The sequence below is a fragment of the Rhamphochromis longiceps genome, linkage group LG23 (assembly GCF_057381845.1).
Source record: "Rhamphochromis longiceps isolate RC_006_pf linkage group LG23, R_longiceps_female_GT1.1, whole genome shotgun sequence".
Lineage (NCBI taxonomy): Eukaryota > Metazoa > Chordata > Actinopteri > Cichliformes > Cichlidae > Rhamphochromis > Rhamphochromis longiceps.
The window spans coordinates 43,812,299-43,825,906 of NC_140578.1; the positions used below are offsets into that span (position 1 = coordinate 43,812,299).

Below are 13,608 nucleotides of genomic sequence, written 5' to 3' on the forward strand. Positions count from 1 at the left end.
TATTGCACAAGCTTGTAAATGTGTGTGTGTGGATCACTCCTCAGTGAGTTGAATCAGCATTTCGATTTTTTTTTTTTTTGCACGTGTGTGTGTCATTTCTCACTCAATCAACGAGTGCATATGTTCATATGTGTGTTTCTCTTCATTCTGAGTCAGTGCATGTAGATGTGTGTGTTTGTGTGGGTGTTTGTGTTCATCACTTTCCTGTTCTGGTGTTCTGGGTAAACCACGGCCTGAAGCATGCCCTGGGGTCCTGCCCTCCTCCTTTTCAGTCTGTTTGCATCTGTTGGTGCTGCTGCTCAAAGTTCTGTCCATACTGGTTCTGGCCCCAATTGAGGCAGTGCTTTTCTCCAGTGTCCTGCAACTTCTCCCTGTTCCACTCCTCCTTAACTTGACCCTTTTTCTTCTGTAGCTTCTTCAGGGCTTGCTCCTGCTGTTGGAGCTTCTTCGTCAGGTTTGGCGACCTCCTGCTCCAGCAAGCTCCGGCCTGATTCCAAGTCCTGTGTCTGGGACTCCAAGCCTGATGGGTTCGATTATCAGCCAGCTCCTCCTGAGCCATGGTCAGTTTCTGCTCTGATGCCTTGAGCTCTTACTGAGGGCAGAAACCTCAGAATCTTTTCCGTCCACTTCAGATTGAAGTCCATCGATGTTTTCCTTGCTTTGCTCCACGGCCTTTTGCGGCTCTGCTGTTCGGCTCTTCTCAGAGGTCAGCTCCTGGCCGAGCCCCGACACCTGTGCCTTCAGCTTATTTTCTCCTGGTGTTTTGTCCATTCTGAGGTGCCTCCTGACCTCAGTTACTCCTCCTGTCTCTGGCACGCCCTTTTTGCTGCCCGACGATCATTGTTGGTCCGTCACTGTCCTGCACAGTTTTAATGCAGAGTGGTTAAGGTCAGCATTGTTTTGCTCGGCCTCACTTTTCATCTGGGCTTAATGGGCGTCTCATCACAGCTCTGTCAGCTGAAGCTGTCTTTTTCCATATGGCAAGAGTGTGAAGAGTGTGTGAGAGGGGTGTGTCCGATCAGGCACAATGCTGTTGGCTTTGCGAATGCCTCGTTTTCCAAATCCAGATGTTTATTTGTCACGTACACAGCAACAGAGAGAACAGTCTGTTGTTGGGATGGCTGAGGTCCTTCACGATCTTCCTGGTCTTGGTCCAGCACCGCCTGCTGTAGATTGAGTGCAGGTCAGGGTGCTCAGAGCGGATGGTGCGCTCAGCTGATTGCACAACCCTCTGTAGAGCTTGTCTGTCCGGCATGGTGCTGTTCCCGAACCAGACAGTGATACAGCTGCTCAGGATGCTCTCGATAGTTCCTCTATAGAAGGTGGTCAGAATCGGTGGTGGGAGCCGGGCCTTTCTCAGTCTTCTCAGAAAGAAGAGACGCTGACGGAAATCTCCCCGTGTAGTGAAACGGGCCTTGGATTTAACGCTCTCCGTCTCCGCTGCATGAGATCGTTTTCCTGCAGCACTGTTGACATTTTCAAGTTGTTGTTGTGGGTCCAGCTGCTTTAGCATTTGGTCAGGGTCACATCAAAGATGGTAAAGGAGAGAGCAAAGATGGTAGGGGGGAGAGCAGGAGTCCAGGGTCAGCTTCGGCTTTCAGGGCCGACAAAGCAGCCTGTAATCAAGCATAAAGAGAAAAAACAAAACAAAAACAAAACAAAAACAGATGAACAGGAAAATGATGTTATTTTGGCTGCGTTATTCAGAGAGGGGAGAAACAACGGGACCAGGCCCTGTGTCAGCCTTCTCTCCCCCTTTTTTTGTTTTTTCTCACCATATAATCCACTCATGACCCACCAAGCTGACAGGACATCACAGGTACATGTTAAAATTCTTAAGATCGTGTTTAAAAGCACAAAAATTGGAATTTTCTTTCATCTGGTAATCACTTGTATTAATCAATCAGAAGAAAACATGTCACAATTTGACTTTTCTAACCACTAAATTTGTCGTGTTATCACTGGTTGGTCAGACCAGTGCCTTTTTTTGTTTTTTGAAGTTAAGTTGTTGTCCTGCAACCCAGAGGGTTTATTTGTTAGTAGTGGATAAACTTTATTATTTAACGGCGGGTGTATGTTAAGTTTCACTGCTTTAAACTTGCTGGAAAATCTTCACGTGTTCATGAGTGTAAGCTGTTTCTTCATTGCGTGTATGTGCGTTTGTAGGTGGGCTAATTTAACGTTTTTTCCTCAAACAAGGCATTTCTCTAACATGTGCCTCTCTCTCACATTACTCTGCTTGTGTGTGTTTTTGTTTCACCTTTTGTTGTGATGCTCCGGAAGCCTTCCCAACCTCCACAAGTCTGTTGGCCCCAATTTTATGTGTTAAAGCTTCTCTTAATTTCTCCTTTAATTCTCTGCTAGCTGCTGTCTTTTCCACAGCTGCTGATTCTTGCTGAGTGTGGTTTCCATTACTATAATTTGCTTCGGCCGCTGTGCTTGTGGGGGCAGTTGGTCCAGGCCCGTAGCCACCTGTATCAACACACTGAGAGATTTATTTAATATCATTTTCCTCACAATCTTACTCTGCCGGCTGACGTGCCAGTCGTAATCATGCTCGATTTGTCTCTTCTATATCAAAACCCAGCCGAACATCAAACATTCAGCGTAGTCATTCAAAACCTTATCTGTAGTATTATAATCAGCAAAATCAGCGTTTTAATTACAGGCATGTATCATTATTTGCAAATCATAATTATAAAACTCAAAAACACGCTAAACAGCAACAAAAGTCCTCTGTGCGCTCCACAGCTCATTTGCATGTTCACACACAGTCTAAAAATAGCTCGCAGCGCTGCAGTGCGCTGTCGTCACACACAGGGTCACACAAAGCTCAGGCAAAACTCTATTATTTTATATTACAAAGACGTCTTATATTTACAATCACTGACAGGCCTGACAGATTCAGCGCCTAACAATTTCGACAAATTTAAGTTAACGGGTCCAACCGAAGAAAGTCCAACTTTTTTGTAATCAATCAAACAGTATCTGTTACTTCTGGAACAGTTTCTGACCTAATTTCTAAAGAGCACCTACACAATTTCGACAAATTTAACCATAACGGGTCCAACCGAAGAAAGTCCAACTTTTTTGTAATCAATTAACCAGTATCAGACTCTAACTTTATCTGGCCTAATCCCTAAGGTCCCTAACTCAATTTAACAGTATTCAAAAAAGCACATCACACCGTTCCAAACGGTGAGGAGACTCTAACTCCTAGCTTATTTCAGGATGCCCTGTACCCCACAGATAAGCCAAACTGAACTAACCCTGTTCGCCGACAGGTCAAGACCGCGCGTCCACGGCCAGGAGGGAGCGTAACCTCCGGGCTATGCGCTTCTTAGCGGACTCTAACCGCCGTTCTATAATAATTTATAACAATTTGAAACACCAGTCAACGCCCTAAAACAAGAGTATGACTAAGGCAAGTGCCACCTAGAGGTCAATGGGGACTCGAACCCACAAACTGACCACTCAGGTCCACTCTATAACCAATTTGGACTCTAACCAACAAAATGACCAATTCCCTATCAAACTACTTGAGACTCTAACTCAATTCCTTGGGACTCGAACCCAGCATTTCTTTCAATTCCTTTTTCAACTTCATTAAAGACTCTTAGCCGACTTTAACTGCACTGTAAAAAAGAAAAAGTTGAGAAAACTTAAAATTTCAAGGCAACATGATGCAAGAGATTTTTGAGTTTTCTCAACTTCTGCCAACTGTAGTTGACTTAACTAATATTTTCATGTTCTGCCAACTTGGATCTACTTGTTGACCTAATTAGGATAATCCTGTAAGTCTAACAAAGAAATTCTGGTTTCAATGCCATGTATTTCTGCCTTCACCAAACAAAGATATTCCTGTTGAATTAACATACAATTATTCCCTCCAAGGCCATGTATTCCTAAATTCACCAAACGCAGATATTCTTGTTGAATAATCATACAATTCTTACTCCAGTGAGTTGAAAATTTACCAATATAAATAAAGAAAAATGTATGCTGTTATCGTACATGAAAAAAACACTCAAACAGATATAGAATAAAACAAAGCACAACTGAATGTTATGTAAAAACGTATTTATTTTTTTCAACAGTGCTTTCAGTATATTTCAGAAGGTCATGGGCAGTGGGGTGAATTTCTGTAAAAAAGCAAACAAACAGAAAAAAACGTGTTGCCAGTTTCTTTAGGGTGCTTTGAGCACCCCAGCAGAGACATTAAAATTCCAGAGTCCAGAAAAAAAGAAAAGTGTCCAGCAGCTTAGTCATTCACGTTCACACCCTGGCTGTCCTGTAAAAGCTTAACTTAACTATTGCACACTAAATAGGGTAGTGCAACAAACAATTGCCTATGTACCCAGACATCAACATTTTACATGGGCTTACTATGATGAACTACAGAAGTCAAAAGTTATTAGAAATGTTACCATCAATGAACAGCGAACTATCAGGTAAAATACCAGTTCCATACTTCAGGTGGAGTGAAAAACACTGTAACAAATCTTTTAAAATCCTACAAGACAAAATTTCACCATAGATTCTCAATAATACAGATTCATCTGACTAATATTTACATTTCAAATAATCCCTTATCCACTTCAACTTCATATTGATCGACCAGGTCAAAATGAACCATTCTGTTTTGACTGTTCCTTCTTTTCTCCCTTCTTCCTTTCCTCCCTCTTTCCTTCACTTATTCCTAATTAATTTTAACAGTTCAAACACTAAATATGCAACTCTTTGTAACAGGTGAACGATTATATAGAGGGAAAGGGGTTGAACTACTGGGTTTTTTTTACATGACTCTACAATGCACTTGAACATGTTTAAGAACAAGTTAAACTCATGTCTGGCTTCCCCATTAACAGTCACAGCAAAAGCTTTGTTTTTAGAGACCTTATGCGCTGTGAGCATCGAGAGCCACCGAGTTCAAAAAAGATGCCCTGAATTGCTTCAAAGGTATAACTCATCTGCTTTGGATAATCAATGTTGAGGGCATACAGAAGGCCAAAGAGGTATGCCAAGGCAGTAGAGAGGTCTGGAATGTTATGTAGCACGATGTCCCCTTCCAACACAACAGCATGTTCTCGCACAGACGTATCGGCATCGTCATCTTGCAGGATGGTGAGGATGGCAACTGATGCACCGTTCAACACTGGTTCCAAAATGTCAGTGTCCTGAAGAGAAGAAAAGTAAAATATGAATTATTGAAAGCTAAGAAAAATTAAAGACAAAATACATTTCTAAAGATCTTAACTTTAACCTCTATACCATGATGCTCATTTGACTCATGGAGGTTTTAAAAAGAAAAAGCTTATTTTCCTTTAATTAACAGCACAATATCTTTCACCAACCAACCTTGTGATGAGTTTTGTACAAAAATATTTTCTGCTGTTGAACACCCACTAACAATGCCCAGGTGCTCCTCAGCAGAAAAAAAAGCAGCGAGAGTTATGACAACTGCAATCCTCACCATAAAATTATCTGGACTGCACTGAGGAAGTGGACATTTCCATTTTGGATTAAATCATCTTTTAAAAACATCTCATAGCAATTAGTTTTGCTTGCATTTCTTTTTTGTACTTACTAAGCACTTCAGGAAAACCTGTGTTGCATCCTCTCTGAGGAAAATGGGCAGGCCTCTCAGTGCTGCTGTCTTTCGGTGGGACACAATGTCAGATGTCTAAAGAGCATTCAGTGGAAAACAAGCATTTAAATTAGTATAGTAACGTGGTGTACCTACACACAATGCAAAATCAGAACTCTTATAGTAATGAAAATAAAATACAGATCAGGCCCAGCAACATGTAAAACTTAAAAAAACAAAACACCATTTTAACGATTTTACTTTCTTTTTACAAATTAAATAAAATACCGCCAAATAAAAACAAAGTAATGACTGATTACATTCATTTCCATTGATGTGTTTTGGCTGAAGCCAACATTTTTTTCTGTTATGACAAAGGTATACTCTCTTCTAAAAATGTCAGGTAAAGGAGCACTTACCTGTTCATCAAGTTTATCCAAGAGGTCTTCCATGTCCTCACCAAGAGCTCCCTTCTTAGACCGGTATAGTTTCAGCAGGCCAGGCACAAATTTGTTGAGGGATGCATTGAACGTCCCTAGGAGGTCTTTGCTTGTGATCCGATGAAATTCTTCAGATATCTAAACAAGACAATAACCAAAATATTGCCATTTATTCAGCACAGAAAATTTCTGGGTAGCTGCCTTGTACAGTCTGCACCATGTTATATGCCTGACTGTGTTATCAACCGCAAAACCTACTTCAAAAATCTCTCATGAATACACATTTTGCACAGGAATAGAAACACCCTCCACAAAAAACAGTATCAATATGCAAATACATATTATGTTCTACGTTGCACCAAAATCTGTGACGAATCAGATTATGTGACCTGCCTTAGTATTCTTTCCCTAAAAATCTCAGTCTATAGAAGTCCTATTTCCAGCACTAAAATAAAAAAAACATACATGCTAAGTCAAAAATTATGTGATTGACTTTCTGTTTCACAGGAAGAACAATTTTGATTTAGCATGGGGACTCTTTTCTTGTACTGGCAGAAATGTTCAGGGTAAGAATATTATGACAGGTCAAATAATCTAATGGGTCACAGATTTCAATGTGGACTGGTTGCACAAGGTATAATAAAGTTGGCCAATGCATTACACCAGCAAATACTGTACTACTTCAATAATAGTCCATCTAGTATAAGTCATGCCCAATTTGAATAATAATTAAATTATAAATAAATTTGGACACTCTTACCTCCTCAGAGGAAAACAGCCCAGGCCATCTCTCCTGGACCTCAGATACCATAGGTTGACACTCCACAACCTCTCTCCGCCTGAGAGAAAATGTCAGCGCCATCTTCTGCTGTATGACTTTCAAGTTCTTTTGTTTCTTCTTCATTTCACTGACCAGAGCAACTCTTTCCTCTTCAAGAGTAGAATCATCATGGTGCTGTGGATAATCTGGGACATGATTGACCTCTCCACGTTTGGGCTTTTTAAGGGTGAAAGGACTGCTGGCTTCATCTTCTCCTTTCCTTTTCCTGTTTACATTTACTTCATTGCAGCCTGCCCGACGAAGCTTTGATCTGTAGTTTCCAAGTTTGTGCTTGATACTTGCTTTCCATCCCTCGTAGCCTGTGATGCTACCTGGCTCCTTCAGGCATGGATATTTGAGAACCAGTGCAGAAGCCACTGACTCAACCTCATCTTTCTCAGGGTAGGCTTTAATTTCAAACACTGCCTCTGCAATTTTATCCAAAATCTCCATCTTCATGTCTCTTGTTACTGCAAGGCCCTTCTTAGATTTTTCATATGTCACATTAGCCTTACACAATTTCAGTTCAACATCATGTGAAAACTTGGGAATAGAAAATGGAGAGGGCCACTCTGACACATGTCTTAAGTTCATCTGGATAGTATCGGTCCAGCTAGGCCTGAAATCATCAGAGTGCACACTTATTGTGTCCTGGGAAGAGACTGAAGCAGAGGACACTGAAGCAATGGATTGGTTAAGTGTAGATGAATCACAGTTCCACATTATATGCAGGACTGCACGCTCAGCTGGTAATTCAGATATTGCTGTAAGATTGCATATTGCATTTCCGAAATCTGGATCCTCAAACTGTAGTGAGAAGTCACCTGCAAGTTCAAGTCTTTCTTTAAGTATATCAATCAATTGTCCCACAGATGCTGGTACTTCAGGAAGCTGGACTCGCCGGGCTTCTCTGGAGGAAAGAACTACCCGAAGTAACAAAGTCTGAAAAGAGGAGAAAAAAAAGTTGGCAGAAAATCAATAGCCAAACACAATTAGAAGACAGTTGACACCTATACCATACAGCTGCCTTTTTCCAGATGAATCTGCTGACTACATTTGATTTGCAAATGATTTAGTCTACAAATGTAAAAAACACACACACACAAAATTTTTTTAAATAAAGCTCAAGTCTATATCCAAGTTTTCATTTTCTTCAGCCACTGTACTCAACTGGCCTACACTTGGGAAAACCTTCAATTCATTCAGCACAAAACTAATGCTTAATGAGGAGAAAACAAAGGAGAGAGAGATAATTTGGTGAGGATAGCAGAGTGATAGAAGAAAGAAGTGTGTGGAGAAGAAAAGAAAAAGCAAGGGGAAATGAGTTTTGAAGTAGAGTACAATAGAGAAAAAGGGTGGGTGAGAGGGGAGATCAGAATAGGAGACAGGGTGGAGGGGAGAGAACATACCATTATAAAGTTGCTTTAATAGAGAAGGTACGTCCTTGGGGTCACCATCAGCTTTCCACCAACTGTGTATGCTGTTAGAGGGTGATAATCCGTCAGCACATCTGGATCCAGCACAAGAAGGTCTGCACAGGTGTGTTCAACAAGCTCATAGGACCTGAAATGTTCAATGTACCAGGAACTCAGTCTTTTACAAATGAATGTCACCTCCTCTGCATTGACAAGAATGGTCACAATCTTGTGGAATTCTGGGAGGCCACTGCATTGCCCAGCAGATAAAATCATGTCCGCCACATACTGTGTCCCAAAAAAATGAACGGTTTTAGACAGAGACACACTGTCTAGATGAGGGTACTTCTTTTGTATTTCACACTTGATTGATGGATCCAATTCTGAAACCCTGACCACTTTCACATTGTCAACATAGAGCTTTGGTTTTAAAAGGTTCCCACTATCCAGATGGTATGCCATCATTTGCTGGTGTTTCAAGGAAAGAGTTAGCAGCACATTTTTCCAGTTGTGAGTGTCATGGACCACCTTTTTAAAGAAGCTATGTTTTGCTTCAAATCTCATCGTCCACAATTCCACTAACGGCCCATAGCAGCGTATAAGATGTGGGTAGTGGTCAATGAAGTGGTGTTTTGGCCTTAGTCTGAAGTCCAGAAAGGTACTGGTAAGCAACAAGCGATGATCCAGTAGTTTGCAAGATAAATAACACAATGCTTCCTCAGTGAGTCTGTTTGAGACAACAATGTCAACAATTTCCTTGAGGTCCATTAAAATCTCCCAAGCTGGCTCCTGTTCTGGTATCTTACATCCAATTATAAAAGGAAGTAAGCGCAGCAGTGTCCAATTTTCATGTCCATTACCAAAAACTGTTCCTTTCTCAAAGCTTGTTTTTGGAATTTTTTGAGGCTTGTTTACTTTGTCCGAATATTTGTAGGGAAATGATTTTATGAAGTTGTTTAATGTATCAAATGTAATGAACCCTTTTGAGATCAGCTTTTTTAAACATAAGGACAACTCCAAAGGAATGACGCCTTCAAAAAGGTCATGCAAAATATCTGGAGGAAATCCGGTTATTGGGTGAAAGAATAGTAAATGTTTGCTCAGTACACATTCCCTTTTTACCCCATTAACACTTTGGAGGTTGTCAGTTTGCCTAAGCTCTTCCAGAAATGAATTGTGTTGATCAACACCCCTCAATTGGAAGTCATTAACTTCAGTCGTTGCAATTTTGTCCCGACTTATCAAACAAAAGCGACAGAACTTGTCAACAGTAAAACTTTCATAAAAGCCTGCCAGACCATGTGCACCAAGGTTATCTGCGCTCACACAATATACAGTGCCCTTAATAAACTGGCTTACAACTTCCACAAAAATTCCCTCTTCTTCTAGACACCTTATATCTTTAATCAGTGGCTCAAAAAACTTTTCATAACCATATTGTTTGACATCCACACTTTTACCTAAGAGAGCAAGCTGAATTGAACAAAGATTAGATCGAAATCTGGGTGGTAAATTAAGAACTACCCAATATACTGCAGTAATCTTGTGACGTTTTCTAGAGGTGCCCAGTGGGTTACAAACTTCAAAATCATCAATATACAACCCCAAACTGATACATAAGTTTTGTTGTCCCAGTAACTTATTGCCCTTGTAGTACTTGCCGTCTTGAAATGACTTAAAGTGTCCAGATAAAGCTTCTTGATTAAATACAATTTGGTCCAAAAAATCTGCCCGTCCCAGTAAAGTCTCAAGTATCTTAGTGACAGATATATAAACAAAAGAGTTTTTATGAGCTGTGTTGTACAGATACTCTGTGGGTTCTACAACAGAAAACTGCTCTTTGAAATATATATTCCTTCTGTGATCTGTAGATAGGGAACCTTTCTCCGATGTTGTTAAAAGCAGTGGATTAGTTTGAACTAGGGCATTAGAAATGTCTTGCAAAACACAATCATTTACTTCTATTTCATGCTTTGAAAGGATCTCTTTTACACTGGTGAGAGTATGAATGTTAGAGAAAGAGAGCAGGTTATGGAAATCCTCTACAATCTTTTGTGTTGCAGCTCGAGAAACATGCAACACTGTTTGCATACACAGAAAGAGAGATGCCAGTTTGTGTTCAAGTGTCTCACTATCCACATCCTTTACAATCTTGTCAAGCTCATCTGGTCTCACAAAATTATAAGCTGATGTTCCTGCTTCACAATCAGATTGCTCACTTTCAATTATCTCATCTTCAGAAACAGTTCTTGCAATTGTTCGAAAATCCTCAAGTGTACAATTTTTATGGTTTCGACTTCTGTGAGAACTGAAGGTTGGGCGAATGTTTGTTTTAAAATTACACCTTAAAAAGGGACATTGTACGGTTTCTCGGTTCTTTAAATGATGTCCAAGATGGTTCCAAAAGGTTTTCTCACTGCAAATCTCCTTAAAGTCACACAATTCACACTGAAATGTGGAATTTTTGTGGATTTTTACTATTGAGTGTGACCTTGAGAGGTGTGATCGTAATGCTCCAGGTGTTTTAAATACACATACACAGTCTGTGTGAATGCATGGCCAATGTGCACCTTGTCCGTGATGAAGGCGGAAATGTTTCAAAAGAGTCTCTTGACTGGAGCTTGTGAATTTGCAAAATCGGCACTGCATGAAATCCACCCCTGAAACACAAGAGACATAGTCAATTTTGCCAAAAGCACTTTTGCAATGGGATAAAACATCCATATCTAACACACAGAAGGAATCCATAGATGCAGGAGCTGAATACATCAACAAGCCAAAACCAGAGACATCATGAAAAAAATATGTAAGGAATCATATTAACTTACATATGACCACTTGTCTACTATATCAAGTATATGATTGATAACATACATGACATGTAACATAAATGCAAGCTTGAATTCAAACATTTTTTTGTTACTATGATAAAAAAAATGCAATAACTATAGAAAAAAATAATACTATCTGTAACACAATATACATCAGCAACACACAATCATTCCTTAAATATTGTCTCCTTCCCCATTATGTAAAAAGCTCTGAAAATGTAGCAATCTTATAATACAGAGCATGAAGTACAACTTTAATTTGCGTGTGACATTAACTTACAGTACATTAGGCAATCTTACACCAGCTGACAAACTGTCAAGTCAGCTTTAAACATTACTTTAAAGTAACAGTGCTGCACCGGATAAACGGTGACTATTGAAAAAGTGAAAAAACAATATTAGACAATATGCAAGTTACTTATATCACTGTCATATAATTGGCGCACATATCCTACACCGACCCATGAAAGCGTCTCCATGACAACGCGTGCTTGGCCCAGTTTGTTGTCAATGTTAACATAACGTTTTCATGAAAAGATAACATTGAAACTGGTTACAAAACGGGTAATAAGCTAATAAGTTTTACCATGGCAGAAGTGCTGTAAAAAGCCAGTGTGAGATACCGTCATTTAGTGATGTCTGTCTAAATATCAGAGTGTTTAACATTAAACATTACTTTTTGCGCTGGCCACTACTCTGAGCTAAAACCTTCAGAGGCTGCTTGTAGCCCGATTACGACACAGCGGCGCGACGAAGGCTGCCCAAATTCATAGTGGACTCCTCTAAATTTGTCCGAGAAATACGTCCTCCTTATAATAAGCATCTCTTAAAATGTTTGCAATATTGAAACATTTCAATATAATGTAGAAAAAAAACGAGAGAAAAAAAGTTACGGATCGGACTCCCCGATCCTTATTGCGCATGTGCAAATTCTACCTGTGGAATTAGTTTTAATATTACTCTTTCTGGGTCACAAAATAAACTTTTAAGATATTTTCAGGCGTTAATGTAGCTATGTAAATTGCTAATATCTGTTCAGTTTATTAAGACAACATATACTTGCAAGAGTGCGCCGACGCTTTCGGAGACGTCTGTTACCCACCAGCTCGATAGCTAGCCAAGGGGGGGGGTGTCAATTAAGTCACTTAGATAACTTAAAAATGCTATTGTTGGCCTTTTTCAGTGTTTTACTAGTTCCATTCTCCCGGGTCCTCAGGAGGATGCAGCCTAGGCGCTTGTAGAAAATCTTAATAACACATGTAGTTAGCTTACCTGCTAGGGTAAATGGTCGGCAGCTCCAGCACCTGTCCAAAAGAATTATACACTCCAACTGCAGAAGTGAAAATCCTCAATGGTCGAAAAATTGCAATTTGCATCCAAATCCAGCCACGATGGTTCAAATTTTCTTAGGAGGTTTTTAGTCTAGAACACATGGTAAACCACTATCACACAGCTCAGGTCTGCTCAGGCTCAGTTGAAAGTCCGTTTGGTTTAGTTCAAACTTGTTCAGACCACATGTGCCAGTCATCTACGGGGTTTCCCACTGGTTCCCAACTTGACTCAGAAACTCTGCTCAAAAGTTGATAATCTTTGTTATGCTGTCTAGAAAATCTTAGTTAGGACAACAATGAAAGAAATTTGTTGGGTAGACAAGCTTTTTTAGGTTGTAAATGGAAAGTTTTATTTCTAAGTCAGTTTAATTTAAAAACTTTAGTGAAATCAACAATTGCTAGTTATCGTTTTTACAGTGTGCATAACACACACGGATCCTCATCAAAATCAAAACAGACCCTCTACCAGTAATTTCAGTGAGTAGACTTTAATTTAGTCATATCCAATTTGGCACACTTTGGAAATAATTCAACAGGTAGTGCCTTACCTTTAGATAAGCCGGCTTATGCCCACTCACATAAGACCACTGGCTCGTGCCTGTCCGTTCGACAACCTCGGACCGTCCAAACTTTTAAATTCCACCCCAATACCACAGGACGAGCCCCCAAAATGTTATGGTTCAAAATATTGGGGATGGAGACAAGAGAAAAAACCACAATAACAACACTGGTCCGGTCGGGTTGAGTCAAACGATGATTTTAATGATCACACGCGTGGGAGATGGACACTGATGCAGACAGCCTCAGATCTCAAAATGGTGGAGCATTGCTCAAACTCTTATAGCCTCTGGTGCCTCCACCTTATCATAAAAAGCCTAAACATTCACATGCTTTCTCTCACACAGCGCCTAAGCTACGACCTTGGCTCCCCGTCTATCTGCTCCTGCTGAGATGGGGCAGAAAACTCCAGTATATTCTGTTCTCTTCTAATCAGACAAATAAGACAATTACTTTCTGCGAACAGTATTTCTTATAACTCAGCAGTATAATGCATCATAAAACAATATCATTCATTCACAACAAGTCAGCAGTTTAATGTAATGCAAATCAGTTTAACTAATGCAATAGTTATCAGCTTCTTCTAATTCAGGAGAATAATGCAAACTAAAACTACATAATAATTC

General features: G+C 40.0%; 2 protein-coding genes across 2 annotated transcripts; both read right to left on the minus strand.

Annotated features, from left to right (window-relative positions):
• Positions 1 to 4,821: 4,821 nt before the first annotated feature.
• LOC146642772 (sterile alpha motif domain-containing protein 3-like) lies at positions 4,822 to 8,529 on the minus strand. The gene is made up of 5 exons (XM_085397237.1): positions 8,257 to 8,529; positions 6,788 to 7,789; positions 6,007 to 6,165; positions 5,588 to 5,683; positions 4,822 to 5,177 (listed from the first exon to the last, which is right to left on the minus strand). The coding sequence occupies exons 1-5, from the start codon at positions 8,257 to 8,259 to the stop codon at positions 4,869 to 4,871; spliced, it is 1,569 nt and encodes a 522-aa protein (XP_085253363.1). The 5' UTR covers positions 8,260 to 8,529; the 3' UTR covers positions 4,822 to 4,868.
• LOC146642773 (uncharacterized) lies at positions 8,272 to 12,841 on the minus strand. Its single transcript, XM_085398050.1, has 2 exons — positions 12,366 to 12,841; positions 8,272 to 10,922 (listed from the first exon to the last, which is right to left on the minus strand). Exon 2 carries the CDS (start codon positions 10,909 to 10,911, stop codon positions 8,272 to 8,274), a length of 2,640 nt encoding a protein of 879 aa, XP_085254176.1. The 5' UTR covers positions 10,912 to 10,922; positions 12,366 to 12,841.
• Positions 12,842 to 13,608: the final 767 nt, after the last annotated feature.